Source organism: Chrysochloris asiatica, unplaced genomic scaffold (genome assembly GCF_000296735.1).
Source record: "Chrysochloris asiatica unplaced genomic scaffold, ChrAsi1.0 scaffold00032, whole genome shotgun sequence".
Taxonomy (NCBI): Eukaryota; Metazoa; Chordata; class Mammalia; order Afrosoricida; family Chrysochloridae; genus Chrysochloris; species Chrysochloris asiatica.
The window spans coordinates 13,048,683-13,062,277 of NW_006408550.1; the positions used below are offsets into that span (position 1 = coordinate 13,048,683).

At 38.2% G+C, this 13,595-nt stretch overlaps 1 protein-coding gene across 3 annotated transcripts in view; it reads left to right on the top strand.

Annotated features, from left to right (window-relative positions):
• The window catches only part of ST7 (suppression of tumorigenicity 7), a 320,806-nt gene that overhangs the window by 207,717 nt on the left and 99,494 nt on the right, over positions 1-13,595 (top strand). For 2 of the 3 annotated variants that reach the window (XM_006859310.1, XM_006859312.1), the window contains exons 4-9: positions 1,991-2,045; positions 2,682-2,797; positions 6,073-6,148; positions 8,540-8,608; positions 10,455-10,609; positions 12,808-12,905. In XM_006859310.1, coding sequence (XP_006859372.1) covers positions 1,991-2,045; positions 2,682-2,797; positions 6,073-6,148; positions 8,540-8,608; positions 10,455-10,609; positions 12,808-12,905 — 569 coding nt within the window. The remainder of the gene's footprint in view (positions 1-1,990; positions 2,046-2,681; positions 2,798-6,072; positions 6,149-8,539; positions 8,609-10,454; positions 10,610-12,807; positions 12,906-13,595) is intronic. The other variant, XM_006859311.1, reaches the window with a different exon arrangement.

A 13,595-nucleotide genomic window follows, 5' to 3' on the forward strand; every position in this document is an offset into this window, starting at 1 on the left:
ACTGAATGGTTTAAAATTAAGAAAGGTGTGCGACAGGGTTGTATTCTTTCACCATACGTATTCAACCTGTATGCTGAGCAAATAATACGAGAAGCTGGGTTCTATGAAGAAATACGTGGTGTCAAGTATTTCATTAAGACTCATTAACAACCTGTGATATGCAGATGATCCAACCTTGCTTGCTGAAAGTGAAGAGGACTTGAAACATATACTTATGAAGATCACAGAGCACAGCCTTCCGTATGGATTGCATCTCAGTGTCAAGATAGCAAAACTCCTCACACTGTTCACCGTGACCCTATAAGACAGAGTAGAACTGCCTGATAGTGTCCAAGGCTGTAGTCTTTATGCCACACCTTTCTCTCATGGAGTAGTTGGTGGGTTTGAACCATTGACCTTTTAAGTAGCAGCAGAGTACTTAACCACTGTACCACCAAGGCAATTCTGTAGACTACCAGAAGACTAGAAAGCAGGTATGTAGACTACCAGAAGACTAGAAAGCAGGGTCTCAAATTGGTACTGTACACCATTGTTAACTTCAGAACTAGTCACAATAGCCAAAAGGTGTAGACAACCAAATGTCCAACAACCTATGAATGAATGCACAAATATACCATGTAGTATTATTCTTCAATAGATAGGAATGTAGTAGAATATATGCTAAGCCATGGATGAACCTTGAAAACATCATGCTAAGTGAAATAAACCAGATTAAAAAAACAAATATTGTATGATGTTGTTTATATGAAATGTAATTCTTAGATTCATGGTTACTATGGGCCTGAGAGAAAGGAGAATGAACAATTTTTGCCTAATTGGTACAGAGTTTCTCTTTGAGTTGTTGAAGAAGTGTTAGATACAAATAATGGTGGTGCTTCCACAATGTTTTAACTGTGATCAATGCCATTGAATTGTTCACTTGAAAATGGTTACAATGGGAAATTTTATGTTTTATTTATATCAATCATAATAAAAGAATACATTGATAGTAGCAGTGTGGCTTTACTTCTATCTATGTCTTTACCTTTAACTTATTATTTTAGAAGTCACCTCATAAATCTGTTCCCCAGCCATCAAGTTCATTCCAACTCAGTGACTGTTAAGATGTAAATTTTTTTTAATGCTTTATTGTGAATTATATGATCGTTTACATGAGAGAACCCTCAGTTCCATATTCATTCCATCGTATATCATTACATTGCCATGGTTCCAATCCCCTCCATGCATCGTCTTCCAACCAAAGGTCATATCCTAGAAGCCCGTGCTCTACACTCCTCCCTCCCCCCTCAGTCTTCGGCCCACAGTTCCTCTCCCTCTCTGGATCCAAAGTCCCCAGCTGCTTCATCCCTCCATGTCATCATCTCTGTCTCCATCTCAGGCATCCCCGGTTCTCTGGGTGGGGTCCCGTTCTTGGTTCTTATCCATTGGTGGTCCCAGAGACCTCCGCTCCTAGACTGGAGAAATAATTGCTCTCTTCCTTGCTACAAAACATCTACCCTTGCATTTCCAACACTCACAATCCGTCTTGATAACCATTATTCACTACAGTATCGCACGTAACCCAAGATGTAAATATTTTTTAAACAATCTCATCTTTCTCCCTCAGAGCAGCTGATGGATTTGAACTGCTTACTTTGCAGTTAGCAGTTCAATACATACCCTACAGTGCCACCAGGGCCCCTTTAAATCTGTTCAGACCTCCAAAATGACCACAGGAGTTAGGAACTAGCTGATTTTGGCATGTACCTTGATTTAGCAAATGAGGAAATTCAGGCTGAGAAGATTAGGTGGGATTTTTTTTTTTTAATTCTGGTGGCTAAACTATTATTTCCTGACTAACCACCCAGAGATCTTCCACATTGCTTCCCATGTAGAAGATGAAGAATAAAATTATCTTATCAAATGGCCAGGAAGGGTGTTTTGCTGGATTAATTAACTTTTAGGGTCTCTGAACTTATGCATAACATTTTCATATTTCTCTTTGTTTCAGAATGCAAAGTATGGCGAAATCCACTAAATTTGTTTAGGGGCGCTGAATATAATCGGTAAGCATTTTGACAGCTTGGAAAACAAATAGATCTAGTTCAGAGAGCAAAGACAGCAGCACATGTTTTTACTGGTTCATGTAGAGGCCATTGCAACAGTCTGTTTAGTTCTTCCGTTTTTCGATACTATCCTCAAATGTTTTGATACTTGTTCTATATATATTTTTATCATTGACATTGAGATAATAAACAAAAATGCACATGTTTAGAATTTTTCTATTACAAGCAATTCTTTTCAAAGAATCAAAACATTTTGAAGCTTGCTTGGAACATGGTTATAAAAATGCCACAGAAGTTACACTGGAATTTAATTTAACAAAGTAATTAGGCAAATCGACATTTTCATGGCTTTGGGGAAATATCTATTTATAATAGTAATTACAGAAGGTTTTCATTATCTAGTGCTAGTAAATTTTAAAGACAGGAATATAGGGGGAAATGTCTTCTTTTTTCCTGTTGAGTTACTTCCTGAAGGTAATGATAGTTAAAAAAAAAAAAAAAATGTTTTGTATTGTTCAGCAAAGCTGTTTACTTCACAGTTAATGGTTTATATTTCACCGCCCGTGCATCTTAATATTTTGTTGGACATCTTTTCTTCTCTCAAACATGTCTGACCATTTTCTCTGCTCTGTCTAGGTACACGTGGGTGACAGGACGAGAGCCTCTGACTTATTATGACATGAATCTCTCAGCCCAGGATCACCAGACCTTCTTCACTTGTGACTCTGACCATCTGCGTCCTGCAGATGCAAGTATGGAAACTTCTTCAGATAGCTGCTGAGTGGGAGGGTGTTTTTGTTTGTTTGCTTGAGTATCCAAATTTCTACTATTACAACATCTGCCCTATAAACACATCAATGAATAAAATATTAAACTGGAGATTGACCAGTAACATCCTGAATTAGCATACTTTAGGACTTTAGTACAATGGAGTATCAGTGTAGAAATGAGTTCCCTCATTATAAATCTTAAATGGGATTTGAAAAACAAAAAGCAACCTACTTTGAATGTACACGTTAAAGAATCTGTATGTGATAAGAGGCTAATTGAATTCTTGGCTGAAACAGAAGAAAATGTCTTGTTTCAGTGATAATATTTTAGTTAGGATACAGTGAATCCAAATGATTATTGGATGTATTTTAGTGATTTTATATGCCTAACTATAGATTCACAAGGAACCCTTGCAGTGCAACAGTTAAGTAGTTGACTGCTAACTGAAAGGCTCACAGTTCAAACCTACCCAACAGCTTTGAGGGAGAAAGACCTGGACCTGGTAATCTGCCCCTATAAAGATTGTTGTTGCTGTTAGGTGCCATAGAATCAGTTCCAACTCATTGTGACCCTATGTGCCACCGAATGAAACGTTGCCATCCTCACAATTGTTGTTACACTTGAGCCCATCGTGTCAGTCCATCTTGTTGGGTTTCTTCTTCTTTTTCCCAGCCCTCCACTTTTCTAAGCTTGGTGTCCTCCAGAGACTGGTCCCTCCTAATAACTTGCACAAAGTATGAGAGACAAAGTCTTGCCATCCTGTCTTCTAAGGACCCTTCTGGCTCTGTTTCTTCCAGCACAGATTTGTTTGTTGTCCTAGCAGTCCACAATACTGTCAATATTCTTCTTCAACACCATAATGCGAATCTACTGATTCTTCTCTCATCTTCCCTATTTACTGTCCAACTTTCATATGCATATGGAGCAATTGAAAATACCATGGCTTGGGTCAGGCTTACCTTAGTCCTCAAAAATGATTTATTTAAAGATTGTTGTTATTGTTGTTGTTAAGTACTATGGAGTCAGTTCTGACTCACAGTGATCCTATATAGGATTTTCAAGGAGCAACTGGTGAGTTTGAACCACTGACCTTGTGGCTAGCAGTCCAGTGCTTATCTTGTAGTACCACAACAGGTCAGTTCAACACTGTTGCATGTAGTAGCTATGAGTCAAAAATCAATTCAATAGCACCTAACAAGAACATATTGGTTGACTAGCACTGAATAGGAACATGACCTCAGCTAGTCAAGGAAACATTTATTTCCATCATAAAGAAGACTCTGTTTACCATTTCCTAGAGCCTTTCTGTTCACACTGTTCAAGTTTCAAATAATCCTACTGATTATTTTATATTATTAAAATTATTCAATGTAAATAGCTTAACAAGCCTTTTTTTTTTTTTTTTTTTTTAAGGAGTAGCTATCAATTCTTAGGAAGTTGATTTATGAAATCCAAATTTATAAAATAAACTAAATAATTGATATTGGTTTTTTTTTTAGAGATACTTCTTGCCATATTGGAAAACCATGGTGGTGGTGGGCCATGTAGTTGGTTCCAACTCATAGTGACCGTGCATAGGGTTTTCGAGGCTGTTAGTTTTTATAGGAGCAGAAAGCTTCATCTTACTCTCCTGAACAGCTGGTAGTTTTGAACTACAGCCCAACTCGTAACCACTACGCTACCAGGGCTCCTTGGTAAACCATAGTACAATGCATATTCTAAGCATTGAACTTCCCATGATTTTTATTCAGAAACTGTGCTTGTTACATAAAAACTGGGTCTACAGGCAAATTTTGGGTGCAGGAACAGTTGAAGCAAAACCTAAACCTTTTTTGTTTTCTGACCCAACTCATAAATCTTCAGGTGGTCTTAAAGTGATATAGTATCTAGAGCCCATAGCAAGTGTTCAGGAAAATGACAGATAGAAGTGATGCTCTTATTATATATGTGGAAGGAAGTTAGATATCAATAACAATGTCATCTCAGAAATATGTAAAACCATGCTGAATGGAATTAGTCTGTCACAAAAGGACAAATACTGTATATTCCTACTTTCATGAAATATCTAGAATAGGCAAATGTGTAGAAATCAAAGTTTATTGTTGGTAACCAGGAACAGATGAAATGGACACTCATAGCTTAGACGACTGTGACACGACATAATGAACAGATTTATGCCATTGTCTTATACACGTAAAAATATCGAAACAGCAAACATTTTGTGATATATACATATAATATTTATATTCCTCGTGTGGTGCTGTAAGATAAACACTGAATTGCTAACTGTAAGCTTGGCAGTTCAAACCCACCAGCTGCTCCACGGAAACCCTCTACAGGGTCGCCATGAGTTGTAACCAACTCAACGGTATTTGACAACAGCAATATATATATATATATATATATATATATATATATATATATACACACACACACATACACACACACTGCCATCAAGTCAGTTCCAACTGATGGTTACCCTGAATAAGGTTTTTGAGACTGCCAATCTTTACAGGTGTAGAAAGCTTTACAGAAGCAGAAACCTCATCTTTCTCCTGCAGAGCAACAGGTGGATTTGAACCATCGACCTTGTAGTTAGTTCAATGCTTATCCTACAGCGCCACATCAGCACTGGACTGCTAACTATAAAGTTGGTTACCAACTGCTCCTCAGAAACCTTATACAGGGTCGCCATGAGTCAGAACTAACTCCACGGCACTTAACAACAACCTTGTGGTTCGCAATCCAGTGCTTATTGTATGGAACCACATGGTCCCTATATTTATATTTATATTTATTTATATATACTTCAAAAATTAGGTTTCATTCTCTTTAGTCCCATTTTCCATGAAATTTTTTAAGCCCTTCGGATGTATGGAACTATATATACACTACAATTTTCAAAAAGGAAAAATATGTGAAATAATATATGTTCTCTAACATCAAATGCACGTTAATGAGCAAAGAAATATAAAAGTTCTCTTAGAGTGCTATTTTTGTCCTTGGTTTTTTAGTCTTTGGTTTAAATCTGTAGTTTTATGAGCACAGAAAGTTTGATATCAGCAATCGAAGAAAGAACAAGAATAGCAAATCAGCATATATTTATGTGCCGTTGGAGAGTGGGGTTGACCCTCTTGGTAAGTGAAATAGTCTCTGAAAATCAAGCTGAAAGCTATTAATTTAGTCTTTGTCCTGCCATGAGCCTTCCTAATGATGTGTGATGATTGATGTGCCTTTTTCTCTTTTTCGAAAATAGTAATGCAAAAAGCCTGGAGAGAGAGAAACCCCCAAGCTAGGATTTCTGCAGCCCACGAAGCCTTGGAGATAAATGAGTAAGTGGGGGAAATCTGCTTTTAAAAAGGAAATCTTATTCCTTGCTGAAGGTATTCAGTTGCCATTGATGGGATACTTTGAGCAAACTATGCATTTGAATTTGAGGATTCTTTAGGGGAATATTTCTGTATTAATAATACTGTTCTTATGCAGAACAGCCATGTGGAATTGCTTTTTAATCATTTCAGAGAGCAACTCAGTGGCTTAGCTGTGACTCTAAATTAAATTCTTCAAGAGTTATCCCTGGGATATTGTGAAGACATAAAATAAATATAGCTCCTTATATATCTAAAACATTTTGACAGAGAAATGTTTTCACATGTAGAATGCTCATCTGTGCCATCACATTTTCTCCATAGAACCTCTGCTAGTGAGGAACACAAAATAAAGATACAAGGTTAAGTGTGTGTGTGTGTGTGTGTGTGTGTGTGTGTGCATATGTTGTTAAGTGCCATTGAGTTAGTTCCAACTCATAGTGACCCTGGTGGGTTTGAACTACCAACCTTGTTTGCAGCCCAGTGTACATATGGCATTCTGGATAATGTCATAATACACTGGACTACAAAATCGATTTGAACCACACGGTCAATGGTTCAAAGTCACCAGCTGCTCTTCAGAAACCCTATACAGGGCTGTGCATTGAAACCGATTCGACAGCACTTAACAACAACATATAAAACAAAAAGAATTTATCATTTTCAAAATATTTCAAAATTTTTTTAAAAAGTTCAAAATAAAAGCAAAGATAGAGAAAATACTGTCTTTACTACTATTATACTTTTTGTGAGTTACCAAGGAAGGTTAGGAAATCTCTGTTCTGGAGATCTCAGACAATGAGAAAGATCCTTAAAGTTGAATCACAAAAACTCAGGGTTGGCAGGGGCCTTAAAGGTCATTTAGCTAAACCACCCATCATATGTTTGAATCACCGCAACACAATCCTTGCCAAGTGGCCATAACTCTTTTATGAGAAAAAAAGAATTTATTCACTTAAGGGTTCCTGTCATAATAATCCATTGATCTATTTAGTTTGAGTCTATCATACAGCATATTTTCCAGTTTCTTGTCATCTGAAAATTTGACATACCTGCCTTTTGTGTGTCATCCAGGTTTCTGATTAAAACTTTATGGCCAGGAATAGAACCCTGTGACCTGACATATAGAAGCTGCTCTCCAGGTTTATGTCTTCATGAATCACTGCACTTGGAGATTGTTCAGCTAGTTCCTCAGCCACTCAGTCCCACTGTGATTCAGCCCATATTTGTCCATTTTGATCTTGAGAATGCCAGTTGTAGCTATGGGTCTTTCATGTATCGTTTATCTATTAGATCAGTTGAGTCAATTATCTTAACACAGCCTGATTTATTTATTCTTAGTGAGTTTAAATTGACTTCTAGTGGTCACTGCTTTTATGTTTAATAGTCTATTAACATATGCTTCCAAGTCACTATTCTGTAGTTTGGAAAGTCTGCCTTCTTCCTCATTTTGAATATTTGTATCACATGGGCCATCTCTCCTTTTGGTACCTCTCCACTCTTTGTGATTTCACGGCTACCCAAAGTGCAATTCTCTGACCTGCCTAAATAGTCTGTTGAGTTCCTGCAACCTAATCTGCCCATCCCAATATACTGATTTATTTAGAATAGATCATTTCAGTTGCTATCTTACATCTTTCTACCCATTTTAAAGTTTAATTTCTTCTCCCCAGTTCAGTCTGATGATCTTTCTCCTTGATGGAGAAGCCAGGATGAAAGTAGGAGTTAGAGAGTTCTGCTTTCTCTTTATTGTCCACTGCTATTGACGATAAACCTTCTTGGTTTTGATGTTGCTCTTGTGTTGTTTGTCTTTTTTTTTTGCTTATTTGTTTTTGTGGTGGTTTTGGAGGAAAGGGAGTGGTACTAGGGTCTTAAATGTAATTTATAACAGGGACTGGGTGGCTGTCTTTAGCATTTTGTTTGATTTTGTTTTGTAAGCTTCAGCTAATTGGGAACTGCAGCTCTCCTGACATTACTTTTACAAGTTCATTCTACTCTCTTGTAGTCTGTCATGACATGGCTTCTTTCCATCTTTTCTACATGTCTTTTCAAAGTCTGACCTTGTGAGAGATCTCTGTGTAGCCATACTGGTTCCTTAAGGCTCACCCCTCTTTTCTTCCTTAGAAACTCATTTCTGACTGCAGTCATAATTCCACTTTGGAAAGCTTCCTAACTGTCTGAAACCGTTTATTTCTCCTGAATCTCATGCTATTGAATCATGCTTCTTTTCTTTGAATTTTTTGACATTCATCTTCCCTTCTTTGGTTATTCTGAACCCCAAATTGACATAGTACCTCTCTCTGAATGTCCCTATCGATTTTCATTTCACCTACTATTTTTTTTCTTCTTGGTCAGAATTAGGTCCAGAGTTGAAGTTCCCCTAATTGCTTCCTCTACCATCTGGGAGATAAAATTGTTACCAGAGTAAGTCACGAACCTGTCTGGTGCCCAGCTTCTAACCAGATAAGACTTCTGTTAGCCCACCGATGTTTGGATGGTTGAAACCCCCATCACTCCACTTCCTTGCTTCTGTCTGTGTATTGTATTGTGACAAGGATGCATCATCTCTGTCTTCCATTGAGCTGAGTAGTCTGTTTTGTACTGTCCAACCGTCAGTACTCCTGTTGCTCTCCTTGTTCCTTCACTTCGTCTCCTTAGCAGGTTTCTACACCAGTTTCATGAGTTTCCACACAGATGCTTGTCTTCTTGATCAACAGTGCTAATCTGCCTCTCCTCCTAAGATTGCCAACTGGAAATAAAAATAAGCAAGCAAGCAAAGCAAGCCAGCTAGCCCCAAGTGGTCTTGATTCCCAGCCCACCAACTACAGTCTTATATTTTGTGTCTGCTCCTCTCGATTTTCACTTCATTATCTTTGACCCATATTTATATGTCTGCATCTGAAGACCTAAGGATCACTTCTGTGGCCTGCACCAGTGATTTTCTCCAGTGAATCACAGGAGAGTTTCAGCATCATTATGATTTTTTCCAAGTCATATCTGCGCCCCCTTCCCCGCCCCCCCCCATAGTAATTGGTTCTACTGCCTTTTTTTCTGGACATTTTTCTCCTTACCTCACCACATTCCATTTGAAACCCCACTGACCAGTGCTGTCTCAAATTAGAGGGGTTGACAAAAGAACTTTCAGAAACTTCCTCATGGCTAAGGCTGACTGGTAGCCACAAACCTTGTGATAGCTGTAAGTTCAGACTTCTTTTCCTACATTCTGTCATAGTTTATAAATAGTAAAACTAACATTTGGATTTGCTTTCTGTTTATTTTCTCTTTTGATCTGATGGAGAGTCTTGTCTGTAGGGAGAAATGGCCACACTTGAGGCCATGGAGAAGAAGGAGGCCACAGGACCCAATACAGGGCTGGTGTGGTCTCTTCCGGCCTCACTACTTCCCTATTACTTCCCTTCTCTTTGGCAGTGGGTTGTTTCTTACAGTTTGGAAAACTTAAATTTCTACTTACTCTCCTTGTTAGTTAGCTCCATATCCTTTCTGGCTTCTTTCCTTACAAGATTATTGAAAGAATTCTATGAGATGGTATATGTTAAGTGCCTAGTACAGCGCTTAATCTACACTAAGCAACAAGTGATAGCTGTTGTTGATAAAGGCATGAGAGTTAACCCTTATTAGCTATGTAGATGGGTCTGATTTTGAGCTACAGGTTCTCTGAAATAGAAAATCAGTGTACCTAGTAACGAGATGTTGAAGTACTGTTTTTTGTTTGTTTGTTTGTTTTAAATGAGTAATTTAAGGAATTCCTCACTCTGAAGGAGCTTTAGATAGAAAAGAATCTGTGTTTAGTAAACTTATATATAGTAGCTCTAACTTTGAATTTTGGAAGGAGACATTTAATAACAGTTATTTTCATCACCATCACTGGTTGACATTTTTTGGGCATTGGCCACAGGCTGGCTACCATATTGAGCACTTCACCTACATCAGCTCACTTAACCTTCACAACAGCACTGGAAACCAGTGGACTTCGTGCTATTCTCCATCAGAGAAGCAGAGTAATAACTCGCCAGATCTAATAAGGGGTGGAATAAGGTCTGTGGGACTCCAGAGCCCTTGTTCCTACCACTCAAGCTAAAATACAGGCGTTTCTTTTATGCCGTTACTTTGTGTCAACAACTATAAACAGTGGTACATGAACCAGTTGGCCACTCTGCATGTTCTGGTATGACTCCTTGCATGCACTTCTGCAGTCTGTTGCAATTCCGTTGGATATATAACTGACGGTGGCTGTTATCTGAATGGGCAGGTGCGCAACTGCTTATATTCTCTTGGCTGAAGAGGAAGCGACAACCATTGCTGAAGCAGAGAAGCTCTTCAAGCAGGCGCTGAAGGCTGGAGATGGTTGTTACCGGCGTTCTCAACAGCTACAGCATCACGGATCCCAGTATGAAGCCCAACATAGTAAGGTTTCCACCGGCTTGACACATTGGGGTCAGAATTATGAAATGATGAATGAGAGCAAAGTTTTAGCCCCATTCAAATGATTTCTCTTAGATGAGAACGAAGATTGGCTTTTTCCTCTCTTTTATTACTTTTTGTTTTCTGTCCTGTAAAAGTACTTGGTGCACAATTAACTTGTAGTTTCATCATTACTTATGTGCAGATTCTCTTTTCTGCCTACAGATTCCTAACCCCAGGAAAAAGTGATCATAACGTTGACTGCAAACATTTTTCCTCCGAGAATTTGTACACATTTCTGTTCATTGAGTGCTTCTCTGTCCCAGAATTTTAAGTCCTAGTTGGGAAACAGAACTTAATCATGTTAGTGTTACCAAAAGGATTTATCATGCGGGTCTTCTACAGCATAGAGTGAAATAGGACAATGAAGAATGTTAAGAGTTATCGGTGATGGAACATTTAGCTCTTATATTTAGCTCTTATTTAGTGTTTGGCTTCTTGAGAGGAAGAATCATGTGTTGTATTTTCCTTTTTTGATAGTAAAAAATAACATTTTGTTTAAGATAACTCTTTCAAATGAAACCTTTCACTTCGGTGTGCCAAACTGAGAGTCAGTAATATTTGAGGGGACGTTATAGAAATAAAACAACAAAATCATTTCTGGAATTCTCTAAGCCCCTTGACTAGTCAACTGGTTGTGCAAATAAAATAGCAATAGCTGTTGAGAGTGGGAGTAGAGAGGAAGAGGAAGAAGAGTGTCTTCATCATCCATTCAAAAAGTGGGCTGTTTCTTTAAAGCAGGATTACTCGTGCCTCAGTGCTGTCGCCTGAAACTTGGAGAGTAGGCATATATCTCATTCGTATTTGAGATTATAAAATTAAATTTCAGTGTTAAATTTGGATTTGATTAGAAACTGAATGCATTAGTCTCTATGACGCAGGACTTTGGAATACAGCTTGTATGTGCGTGAATCTACACCACCACACATAAAAGTTTTCATATTTATTTGCATGAGTATATGGGTTGACCAAGTCTCTCATCACCATCCATACCTCACTCTTAAAAAAATAAAATATTATGTATAGCACAATGAATTTTGGAAACATACGCAATAAACGTCTATTATGTAAACTAAATGAGAATTAATGTCTAAAATTACATAACCTATTATACAGCTTAAGAATGCTCTTATTTCTGTTCTTCTCAAAATTAAATCTTTTCAGCCTGTTGCCTAATCTATCCAAAAAATATAATCATATCTTTAAAATAATTTGTAGGTACTTGGCAAATTTCCTGCACACATCTTTTTCTCATTGTTTAAAACTTGAAATGTTAGGACTTTGGTATTAACATCTTTTAATAGCTGCATATTATACATGTACTTAATCTATAACAGGTGTGTCGTATTTTTCTAAAACATGGTAATTTTATTGAGGATTAAGCTTATGCATGTTCTCACTGGTCTGAAAACACGTCCAAAAGGACATATAATTGAATAAAGGCTGAAGCTAAGAAGTTGTTACTGTACTGTTTAAGAGCCATTTTGGTGACTATTCTTATAACTATTTAGCTTGTCAGTGCTTTCTCTGACACTGAGGTAGTTTTTCATTTTGTTGCATACCCTATTGTCATATTTGGAATGTGTTATATTGCCATCTAAAATAGACTGCTTTGGGGACCTGGAGATGATTATGATGTCACTAGTGCTAGAGAAAGAATAATACAAAACAGAAGTTCAAGATGAGGCTTCTCCAGAGTTAATGTCAGGAAGGAAAAAAATAGTTCAGCAGGATGCAGCCTGAGCTTCACCTCTTTGCATCTTTACCCAAAGCATGAACGCTCTAAGAATGTGGAATTCGTACTTGTAAACTGGACAAAAGTAGGGATGTTCAGTTTCTCAGCACCTTGTGGCAGATGATTTTATTTATCAAATATCTAACATCCCAATTGAAGAGCACAGATTAGGTCAACAGTCATGTGATTTGACCTTTGCAAGTCTAACATTGACTTCACCCTGGAGCTGTCCCTCTATTAACGAAGTTGTCAATGCTCCTGGCAATAAGGAAATGTCAAAAGAAGCAGTCTGTTCTCTTGGGCGTTCCTGTAAGGACATGGCCAATCAGCCTCTGTGTTTTCTCTTGCTCAGCTGAAATCTCATGTTCCCTTTTTAAATTTTGGTGTTTTATATCTCCCTCTTCAGGACGAGACACCAATGTCTTGGTCTACATCAAACGAAGGCTAGCGATGTGTGCCAGAAGACTCGGGAGGACCAGGGAAGCAGTGAAAATGATGAGAGATGTGAGTTTGATTGTGTTTGGGACTGGAGGAAATGCACCTGACTTAGGAGGAGGAGCCCTGGGAGCAGCAGTAGCAGAGAGTATGAGTGATGGATGTGCTGGCCCCGTGAGCTCTTGAGCCAGACTACCTTCAGCAAGCCCCCAACTTGCTGAACTTTCCTGTGCCTTAGTTTAACATCTGTAAAATGGGGATAGGATTAACAATCTTAACAATTACTTCCTATGATACTTGTGAGAATTAAATGAAATAATACAAATAAAGCTTTCAACAGTGACAGGTGTGTAAAACAACTGCAATAAATGTCCCTATTATTAAACTTCGAGTCGCTGTAGGATAAGCACTGGACGGCAAGCTGCAAGATTGGTGGTTCAAACTACCAGCTGCTCCTCAGAAACCCTATACAGAGACGCATTTAACAACACTTAACAACAACTGTTAAACTTTTGGGGCTGTAGCTAGAAGCCAAGAATGAGCTCATCCATTTTGGTTATCTGGCTTTTTCTGCGTTGTTGTTGTTGTTGTCAGGTGCCATCAAGTCGGAACCAACTCATAGCGACCCCATACACAGCAGAACGAAACAATGTTTGATCCTGGGCCAACCTCACTACCGCTGCCACACTTGAGTTCATCAATGATGCCACCTGGCTGATCCATCTCGTTGGGGGTCTTCCTCTTTTTCTCTGACCCTCC